Source organism: Penicillium canariense (genome assembly GCF_028826845.1).
Source record: "Penicillium canariense strain IBT 26290 chromosome Unknown utg000003l_segment0_segment0, whole genome shotgun sequence".
NCBI lineage: Eukaryota > Fungi > Ascomycota > Eurotiomycetes > Eurotiales > Aspergillaceae > Penicillium > Penicillium canariense.
In genome coordinates, this window is record NW_026622730.1 from 1,016,068 (window position 1) to 1,026,526 (window position 10,459).

The window sequence follows — 10,459 nt, forward strand, 5'->3', positions numbered from 1 at the left end:
CAGACACGCCTCCATCGGGCAGCTATGCCGGTCTTGGGTGGCCGGTGAGTTTTGTGCTCCCTGTCTTCTTCTCTTTCTTCGCTAGCTGCGTCGTCGCCCGATCCCGTGGTTGGCCCGGCTGCCCGGCTGGGTCCTTCTCCACATCCTGGAGTCTAGAGACGGATGCCATACTCCAGATGGAATTGGGAGAAGCTGGGGCGCATCCCCGGCTGGGTTTTAGACTTTTTCTTTCGCAGTTTCGCCGGCTGGTGCTTCTCCACTATTGTGTTTTGCGTGCGTCAGTCTCTGGTCTCCAAAGCGTATAAGTCCTCGCCGCCCCTCCTCCTCTCTGCGTTTCGATATTCTTTCTGGACAGGCAAATTTCTCACATTTTTCCTTGTATTCCCATCGTTCCCCACTGGGATCGGACCGTCGACCCTGAGATAGTTTCCTTCCCCCGGGCCTCTCTTCCTACCTATAACTTCATTGCTCTTTATACCTCTCCCACCCCAAGGGTGTCCCTAATCCCCTACCATGTCTGATGTCAAAGATGCCGAGGCGCCCCACGGTGCCCACAAGGAGGCCGGCGCCTTGGAGATCGACGATGTCCATGATCAGAAGATCGACAACGAGCTGGATGAGGCAGCCATGGACTCCGAGCTGCAACTTCTGGAGGAACAGCTGCAGACCATGCCTACGTCCAGATTTGAACTTACCCTCGCGAACCCAGCCATTTTCACCTATGTCTTGGTAGCTTTCGCCTCTATGGGAGGTCTGCTCTCTGGTTTGGATCAGTCTCTGATCAGCGGTGCCAACCTCTACCTCCCCCACGATCTGAACCTGTCCGATTCGAGGAACAGTTTGGTCAACGCGGGCATGCCCCTCGGTGCGGTTGGTGGTGCCTTGATCCTGTCCCCCGCCAACGAGTACCTTGGCCGTAAAATGGCTATCATTCTATCTTGCGTTCTCTACACCATTGGTGCTGGCATGGAGGCCGGCGCCATCAACTTCGGCATGATTTTCGCTGGTCGTTTCATTCTGGGTATGGGCGTTGGTTTGGAGGGCGGTACCGTTCCTGTCTATGTTGCGGAGTGTGGTAAGTGACTCTACTTTTCTATGATGCATGTCCATGCTGCGCAGACGTGACTAACATTTCGAAACCTGTAGTTCCCCGCAAGGTCCGTGGCAACCTTGTCTCGCTTTACCAACTCAACATTGCCCTTGGTGAAGTCCTCGGCTACGCCGTCGCCGCCATGTTCGTGAGCGTGCCAGGTAACTGGCGCTACATTCTCGGCTCTTCCCTGATCTTCTCTACCATCCTGCTCGCCGGCATGCTCTTCATGCCGGAGAGCCCTCGTTATCTGATGCACAAGAACCAGCCGGTCGCCGCGTATGGCGTGTGGAAGAAGATCCGCGGCTTTAATGACCTGGAGTCCAAAGAAGAGTTCCTGGGCATGCGCCAGGCCGTCACTGCCGAGTTCGAGGAGCAGGCCCGGACCAAGAAGTACCCCTGGATGGACTTCTTCACCGACCCCCGTGCCCGCCGCGCCATTGTCTACGCCAACATCATGATCATGCTCGGCCAGTTGACTGGTGTCAACGCCGTCATGTACTACATGTCCACCCTGATGGCAAACATCGGCTTCGACGACAAGACCTCTGTCTTCATGTCGCTCGTCGGTGGCGGCGCGCTGTTGATCGGCACCATCCCCGCTGTCTTGTACATGGAGCGCTTTGGCCGTCGCTACTGGGCGAATGTCATGCTGCCCGGTTTCTTCATCGGCCTCATTCTGGTCGGCGTTGGTTACACTATCGACTACAAGCAGCACCCTGCTGCCGCCGAGGGCGTTTACCTGACCGGTATCATCTTATACATGGGCTTCTTCGGCTCGTACGCCTGCTTGACCTGGGTGGTGCCGTCAGAGGTGTTCCCGACCTACCTGCGCTCGTACGGCATGACCACCGCTGACGCGAACCTGTTCCTGTGCTCGTTCATCGTGACCTACAACTTCAGCCGCATGATGAATTCGATGACCCGTATCGGTTTGACGCTCGGCTTCTACGGTGGCATTGCTGTGGTGGGCTGGTTCTACCAGATTGTCTTCATGCCCGAGACTAAGAACAAGTCTCTGGAGGAGATTGATGAGCTCTTCTCCAAGCCCACGTCTGTTATTGTTAAGCAGAACCTCAAGCAGACTTCGCAGGTCATCAAAGACCTTGCGCATTTCCGCCTGCGCAAGGTGTTCTCCCCTGAGCCGTACAACTAGGGAGTTGAACGATTTGGTCATGATTTTATTTGAAGTGGAGATTGACGATGTATTATTTTATTTATTTTGCCTTATATCCTTTGGCTAACGCTTCATCTTCTGGCATGAGCATGGTGGTATGTGGTGACGATGTGAACATAAAGACGCACTGCAATATACCCCCCAAACTCTACTTTACGAATTGGATAATTTTTCCAAAAAAAAGAAATTGAAAATTAAAAATTCCACAACCACCGCACTTTACCGTATTCCGTCCAAGTAGAGGGCGTCTGTCATTGCTTAGTTCCTGGTTTTCCGCCCTCTTTTATTGTAGACTAGCCCCAGCCCGTAGACTTACGGAGCGAGAGAAGCCTTACCTATGAGCTGACAGATCTAGACTTTTGCGATTCGTCTCCGGTGTACCGCTTCTTCACCCGGCTGGTTTCAGGCCAAGACTCATTTCAATGGACAGACTGGCCAACGTGGGATACCACATATCCCTTGGAACATCCCGAGGGAACTGCACACACATCCTGACGGCTTGAAAGCTGGCCTGCCTAATGCATCCCCTTATACTGGACCTGGTGGGCCGATAGGCCCGCGTAGAAAAAAAATGGATAGGCAATAGTAGAGTGACGTTAAAAAATAATCCATATGCAGCGCTGGAGCAAGATACTGCAGATAAAGACAAAATATTTACAAGGAATGGCTGCAATAACTCTTTGAAAGTGAAAGCATCTTAAACCGGTGCCGGCTTATCCCTTTTAAGGCCCAAACATCGCATTACTTTGACCATTCATGTCTCCTTGGGAGGTTCTGACTTCTATTCCTCCCCACCACTGGGGTCAGTTGCCTCTGCTTTTATCCTTGAAGGCACCGCATCCCCCATCACCCCGTCCCCAGGCAATTCAGCTTGGGGCGTATCTGGACTTTTATTCACGGACGTTGCCATCTCCGCCACCGGCGTCTGTGGTGTTTGCACCGCTGGCAGCTCCGCTGGCACAGCGGGCTTCCCGGGGTGAATTTCATGGCTCGCATCCAGCTCCTGCTTCACGTAGGGCTTTACAGCGCCACCCGCATCGAGCTCCGGCTTACCATTCAACGGCTCTGCATAGGGTCCGGGCGTTTGGGCTGATAGTGCGGCGGGTTGGGCCTTTTGGGCCTTTTTCCGCCGGTGCCACCATATAAACGCTATCGCGGCGATGAGAAGGACACCGACTGGAACACAGATGCCAATCGCAATCTTCGCGCCGGTCGAGAGACCCCCACTCGCTGCGTTTGAGGAACTACCCGCGGTTGAGGTTGGGAGATCGTACGTGGCGCCGACTTTTTGGATCAGGAAGATGGGTGTGCCTTGAAGGTAGGCACCGCCCATTGTGCCATTGAGGCCATTCACGCCGTTGTATGCTGGGGCCGACGTTGTGGTGCATTTGCTGTTCTCGACGGTAAGGTAGCTGCGTGTTGCGATTTGGTACTGGTTGCCGCTGCAGTATTCACCGTTCCAATCATAGTGACTAGTCATGTTGACATGTTACCACAGGTACGTTGCCTTGTCACGCAGAAGGCGAGGTAATAGACACTTACGTGGGACAGCACAAGATTGCGAGTGAATCAGTTCCTATACTGCCAATGTACTCGCCGTATTGTTTCGTTGCGGCGGTACCCGTGGCATTGGCATGTGTGGTGTATCCCGACGGGCATGCGTAACCTGGATTGAAGGCTTTATTCAGGACTGTAGTGGAATTGCCCGCGCTCCATCCGGGAGGGAAACAGTTGGAGTCGTAGCCCACACGTTTGCCATTGCAGCCCGCGCCCCAACGGAGCCAGGTCGAGCTGGCTTGACGCGCGACCCATTGTTCCGTGGCACAGCCTGTCGGCGCAGAGAAAATGCTCGTGAGAGGGCCGAAATCCGTAGTTGTCGTCATAGCAGGAGAACCAAAGGCATATTAGGGGGGGAGGGCGAAAAGGAGAGGAGGAAGGTACCGCAGGGAGTGTGCTCAGGAGTAGAGCACCCAGACTGGGTAAGCAAGATTAATATGGTCGCAACAGTCCCCAGTGATCGGCATCTCGCACCGCTCAGTTGGTTCTCCTCTGCCCACGATGCTGGTCTCTGTGCGGTGCTATATGGAACAGAAGCCCGCTCATAGGTTCCTTGGGGTCTATCCCCACCCGCGCTACCAGCATTGGAGTGACCAGCCCTCCCCGCACCAGATTGGAGGGTGCTACGGGCTCATCAGGCCCGCCATGGGTCTGTGTGGTTGCGTCGAGAATAGATTTCGCCCCGGTCTGCGTCAGCGGCGCTGGGGCTCTGCACAAGGGGTCCGAGATTGGCGGAGTGGAAGGGGTGCAAGTCTTCGGCGTTCGAGAGGCGGAGCAGGCGGTCTTTTACCGAGTCGATGAGGGGATTTGACTTACATTGTTTTTAGTTCTATGCTGGAAATAGGCAGGACTTCCGACTGGGGGCAGTGCGGCTCCATGGCGGCTGGGGCGTTCAAAGTGGCCCCCCCTGCCCCACGGAAGGTTGATGCCGAGAGCCCAGGGACTCGTAGTTAACGGCAACCTGGCAGACCCACGGCTCACTGAGAGGTTGTGGATGAATATAGCGCCGAGTTGAATCAGACCAAGACCAAAGTCTAATCCAATCGTCGATTCGACACTGAATCTCTATCAACAGAGAACGAAGCAGGAGGATGAGATTGCCAGGATGGGATGGAGATACAGGAGAGGTAGGCGGCCAGACTAAGGGAGATCTAAGTGAGATCTGAGGGAAATCTAAGATCTAAGGGCTATAGGACACACAATAGGCGTTTAGTTATTGTTTATGTATAATGGCAAAGCACTATTTTCTTACAAATCTACTATTTCATACACAAAGGCTAGTATTCAGAATGCTCTTGCTTCCGGTAGGGGAAGCGCCTGCATAGCCGTACAACCCTACTATAGTTAGGCTATATCAGATTAATAGAGTATCATCAACCTGGCAGACCACAGTATATGCTGAGTTAAGGATCTGGCTCCGAGGCTGATGACTCCACCACGATATCGCTACTCCGTAATTATTACTCCGTCACTATTAAGATTCCGCTCACTTATATCTTCTCGATCTAACCAATCTACCTGATTTCCACCACTCTTCTCTTTCTACGCAGTCAGTTTTCACAATGGGCAGCGCAGATAGCAACCGCCGCAAAGATTACAGCCAGGCTCTATTGACTTGACGTTCGGATTACCTCACTCGAACTCGGGGCCCCTTGTGGATTTCGTTGGGCCAAGTGGAGCGAATGAGCTCACCTCACCCTCAATTAGAGGCCTCTGCTCGGCAATAGAGGACCTGAATATCACCATCGGGCATCATTTCGGAGCTGGTTCGATGACTCGGATACCCCTACCTCGAGGATCAAAAAAGGTCTCCCATCGCGTTGATTAACCGGAGAAGAAGAGCCGAACCACCAGTCAGGCTCTTTACTGCACGAGAAACCAAGAGATCGGGTTGATCCTCTCGTGACGAAATCTCCGTTTTCCCCATCTAATCCCATTCTGTCAAGTTGTTTGGGCCGCAGTCAACTTGAAATTGTCGATGATTTGCTCATGCTGTCCATCAGGCATGATCTTGTACAATCTCTCGCGCTGGTAATATGGGATGGTTGCCCGTACACCGCGAAAGATATCGGGCTCTTGTTGCAGACGCCGGAAGACAGTTTGAGAAATGTCTCGCACGGGTAGATACTGCGATTGGGGGGCGTGTCTGAGGTATATTCGTTCTTCAAGAATGAAGTTTCTATACAATATCAGTAAACTTAGCTGGGGGAATTTTGAAAGAATTCCTGTACCGGTCATTAATAGTGAACCGCTGAAGACTACGGAGTGAATGGATGCTCAAATAGATCCTCACAAGTGATATCCACTTTCTAAATATAGGCTATGGCTGGTTGTGGAGGTACGCATGGCTAATGTGGTAGTGGTTTCATTTTCAGGCCCAGATTTTCGTACAGATTGTAGGATAGAAAAATCAAAACAATGTTTACGCTTCTAACGCCCAATGTGCGCTGTGTAGAAATATGCTGGGGATGGATATACAAAGGCGGCTCCAGTTGGACCAAACTGGAGCTATGAGAGAGAGGGCGCAATGGAAAAGAATGAAAAGAGACGAAATCAGGTCAAACCCACAGAAGAACGAAATTGCTAAGATGCCCGCAGATATTACCAACAACCAAATCTTATCAGCCTCGCACCTTCCGGTAACTCGGAGGACTCCATGACTGCTTGATCAACTTGCCAGCCCAGACGGGAAGTAGCGAGACAGCCAACACTGCGAACACACGCCAAAGCCAGTCAAGAGTGATCACGAAGCGGAGATTGAAATAATCACCGAGGAAAGGAACACTGCCAGCGTAAAATAAGAGAGTACCGAGCAGACAGACGATCATCACTGGATGCCAGGTCGTGATGGCAATGGCGACCATGCCCAGCTCGTTTAGGACAAGTGCCGTGAAGGATACACTGATCAGACGCGGCCCTGTGATGGTATGGAGCAGAATCTGAGACAGACCCTGGATGACGGCACCCTGATAGACTGAAATGAGAACCCAGGTGAAGAACGAGCGGTAGCTAAGGCTCTTGCCTGTCTTCAACTCCTTGTACAGTTCAGGGTAGAGATTGGCGAGACGCTCGTCGACGTCCTTGTCAAAAACGAGCGAGAAGACGGGCGCATTGGTGTACACAGTAGCATATCCGATCATGAGCCAGTTGATGAACAGACCTTTCGGATCGAAGTGACCCGCAATGCTGTACATGGTTTGACACACGGCGATGATCAGACCACGATGCATAATGAATTGTGCAAGCTTCGCAGACCGCTTGTACGAGTTGCGGCCGTGCCAAACCAGAAGCTTGGTCAGGTGGTGGAACTGCGTGATACTGAAGTCGGCGGCGAGCGAGGCCTGGCGACCCTCCTTGCCCACAATACCAATACCAACGTCGGCAGCTTGGATCATGGAGACGTCATTGCCACCATCGCCGATACAGCAGACACGCTTCTTCGTGTGCTGGCGGATCAGGTTGGCAACTTCAGCTTTCTGCGTTGGCGAGCAACGGCATGCAATAACTGCAGGCAGGAGCACCGCAACGGAGATGAAAGCAGTTCGAAACTCCCCCAGCATCAGGTTGAGTGACTCGCCATCGATAAGCAGGCAGCAATCGGTCTTATTTCGCAGGAAGTCAAGAGCTTCTTGGGCAGCTGATTTGTCTGTCACCTTGGAAACGGTGTGAATGTACTGTCCCCGCGAGACCAACTTGGCAGAGATAGCGACGCAACGAGCGGTCTCCACTTTATCTCCGGTCAACATCCAGATCTTGATACCGGCATTCCGCATCAACTCTAGTGAAGACTTGACATCTCGCTGCAGGCGATCTTCTACACCAGTCACACCGAGCAGCTCAAGGTCTCGTTCCAGGTAGTCGCTCACGACCTTGGCCATACCAACATCCCGTGATTGAAGAGACAGCGATGCCTGCTTATACTTGCCAGCAAAATCTTGGTATTGCTGGGGGGAAAGATGCTTGCGTCCAACAACCAGAGTTCGCAGACCCTCACGGGCCATATTTGCAGTTTCTTCGTCAAGCCAGTCGTTGGCCGCAACAATCGATGTCATGACAGTGTCCGCACCCTTTTGATAGAACCAGATCTCCGGTTCAGCACTGGCACCCGTCTCAAGAACGGCCTCACTTTGTTCGAATTGAACAATGATACCCATGCGCTTGCTTTCGGAGGTAAAGGGGAAGATGTCGAGGATCTTGACGCGGACGACAACTTGCTTGGAGTCAGTGGACTCGAGGACGATACTTTGGCGGTCGCGATATGAGAGCTTGAGGCCGACTTCTTCGGTATATCGAACAATAGCGATCTCATCGGGAGATGATGCCTGGTAGTTCGTCACTTTTCGTCCATTCTCTTCCTCCTCGCCAGTAGGCGTGACGTTGTGGCAAAGTGCGAGCGCCAGGATAATGTCTCTAACCCGAGATCCTATCTCTCTTCTAGTACGCGGAGCGGCCGCTTGGCCAGCTTGAGTCCCAAATACAGTTGACGGTGTCGTTAAAGCATTGCCTGCAAAGCCTTGACGAATGAACGATGCCACTTCATCCATTGCCTCGTTGGCATAGGAAACTGTGCCGACATGGATCTTTTTCAACTCCATTTCTAGCTTGGCGTTAGCTTTCATTATCTTCATGAACGGGAGTGCTGAAGACAATTAACTCACCATTTTGAGTCAGAGTCCCAGTTTTGTCAGAGAGCAGATATTCAATTCTACCCAAGTCCTCCGGGATTGTGCTTGTTCGGACTAATGTTTCTGGAATGTCCTTGTCGCGCTCGATGAATCGACCATAAACAGACTTGGCCATGTCCAGGTTGACTCGAAGACTCATCGGAATGATGGTGGAGAATAGAATGAGATAGATCATAATCGCGACGTACCACTCTTTGTCGTTAGTGGGCTCAAACCCTTCCAAGGCGACCAGCACAATGGATAAGGTAAGCGTCAATGCACACAGAATTTTCGTCAGATTGTTGATTTCATATTCTAATAGGCCCACCTTAGAGCGAGAAGGCGACGTTGAGAGGGCAGCTCGGGTTTGCGACCCGGTGTAGATGATTGCGGCGTAGGTAATTGTGTTAGAAGCGAGGACGGTATTGGCCCAGGCGGTGTTGTCGATAGTCAAAGGGGCGGTGTCGGCACCTTGGTTCTCGCCAACCTGGCCTTCACCATTGGTGGAAGAAGTTGATTTGTCGACGTGAGCATCGTAGAACCCGGTGGGAGGGCCCAGTTCGATTGTGCCAATGAACTCGTTGACCCGCTTGTCCGGGGCGCTGGCGGTAATCTTGAGTCGCGTCAAGTCGTTCAAGTGTAGTGTTTGAGAAAGAACTGAAGGTAACCGAAGCTTCCAATCAGTTTCACCGTCTAACTGATCAGTTCGAATGAAAGTGTCACTAGCAGAGCAGGCGTCTGCGGCATTCGCATCAGATGTCTCTGTAGCAGGTCCAGGCTCAGGATATTCCAGAAGATCAGCAGATGGCCCGGGGGCGGGCTCTTCTACCACGACTTGGCGTTCACGGTCAGAATTCGAATCATTGGAGACGCTCTTCAGAATCACGACATCAGCAGGCAGACGCTGGTTTTTGCGAACTTTGAGCACGTCTCCAACTTTCAGATCCCGAGATTTTTTCGTCATCTCCATCGGGCTCGACCTCTCGAGAGACATCACGGTAAATTCTTCTGCATTTGCCTCTGCATCCCGTCGACGTCGACCAATGTCATCAAGGGCCTCCTTCCCCAAGGATATAGAGACAACAAACGCCAAGGGTGCAATGTATGAAGACATGTAGCCGATTCGTAGTATTGGGATGACTTGTGATAATGCGACAAGCAGGAAGTAGATGTTGAAAAAGAAGGAAAATTCGTTATACAGGGTGCGAGGTAAGAAGCTCCAGGGGGTATATTTCGCGTTCGAGACGACATTAGCCGGGTATTTTGTCGTCTGGTATTGGCCGACAAGGACCTCGCGCGGAGGTTTGTTCTCATGATCATCCGAATTTCGCCGTAGTCGATTTGTCGCACTCCGCAGGAAACCTGGGCCTCTCAGACTTGGGAGGCGTAATCGGCCGCCTTTTTTTGACGGCTCGTCTTCTCGGAACAACCGAGTCGAATCACGACGATCAAGCAGTGGCGCATCATCTTCCGCTAAATATCGTGAGCTGCCATTAGACCTTCGGAGTCCATCTTCACGGCGGTCTTCCAGCAACGCATTCGTGTCCTCATCCACCTCCCCGTACCCAGATGCACTCCGTTTCCACCGACTTCCCACGCCGACACGCAAATTTCGTAAGGCAATTCCAGGCCCGTAGTTTCGTGGACGACTCGTATAGTCTCCGGAGACCCGCGAGTGTTCGGGTGGTGCGGTATCGGGGTCAAGCTCCTCGAGGTCCAAGTCGTCGTCATCAGAGCCGGAGTATTCGCCAGAGTCGCCAGGCTGCTCGAGAGGGTGCAGGTAGTCATGTGAGGAAGACATGATTATAGGTGATGCCAGGGGAGTTCCGCAAGGACTTGGTCATGAGCTGTGAGGCAGCGTGGTGCGTTCCAGCTCTATCAGTACAGGCAGGATCATATCTCAGATAACCAGTAAAGTAGCATTGAGGTTCTGCGGCAGCATGATGAGTGAAACAAATTAGACGCGTATTC

The 10,459-nt window shown here is 52.4% G+C and overlaps 3 protein-coding genes across 3 annotated transcripts; 1 reads left to right on the forward strand and 2 right to left on the reverse strand.

Moving 5' to 3' along the window:
- Positions 1–513: 513 nt before the first annotated feature.
- N7482_005220 (putative MFS sugar transporter) lies at positions 514–2,246 on the forward strand (the record flags this gene model as incomplete). Its single annotated transcript, XM_056687345.1, has 2 exons — positions 514–1,075; positions 1,147–2,246. 2 exons carry the CDS (start codon positions 514–516, stop codon positions 2,244–2,246), a joined length of 1,662 nt encoding a protein of 553 aa, XP_056542900.1.
- An 802-nt stretch (positions 2,247–3,048) lies between these two features.
- On the reverse strand, positions 3,049–4,150 carry N7482_005221 (uncharacterized protein; the record flags this gene model as incomplete). Its single annotated transcript, XM_056687346.1, has 2 exons — positions 3,049–3,739; positions 3,810–4,150. The coding sequence occupies 2 exons, from the start codon at positions 4,148–4,150 to the stop codon at positions 3,049–3,051; spliced, it is 1,032 nt and encodes a 343-aa protein (XP_056542901.1).
- A 2,295-nt stretch (positions 4,151–6,445) lies between these two features.
- Positions 6,446–10,289, reverse strand: N7482_005222 (aminophospholipid-translocating P4-type ATPase NEO1; the record flags this gene model as incomplete). The annotated part of the gene is made up of 2 exons (XM_056687347.1): positions 6,446–8,421; positions 8,483–10,289. The coding sequence occupies 2 exons, from the start codon at positions 10,287–10,289 to the stop codon at positions 6,446–6,448; spliced, it is 3,783 nt and encodes a 1,260-aa protein (XP_056542902.1).
- Between the last annotated feature and the right edge of the window lie 170 nt (positions 10,290–10,459).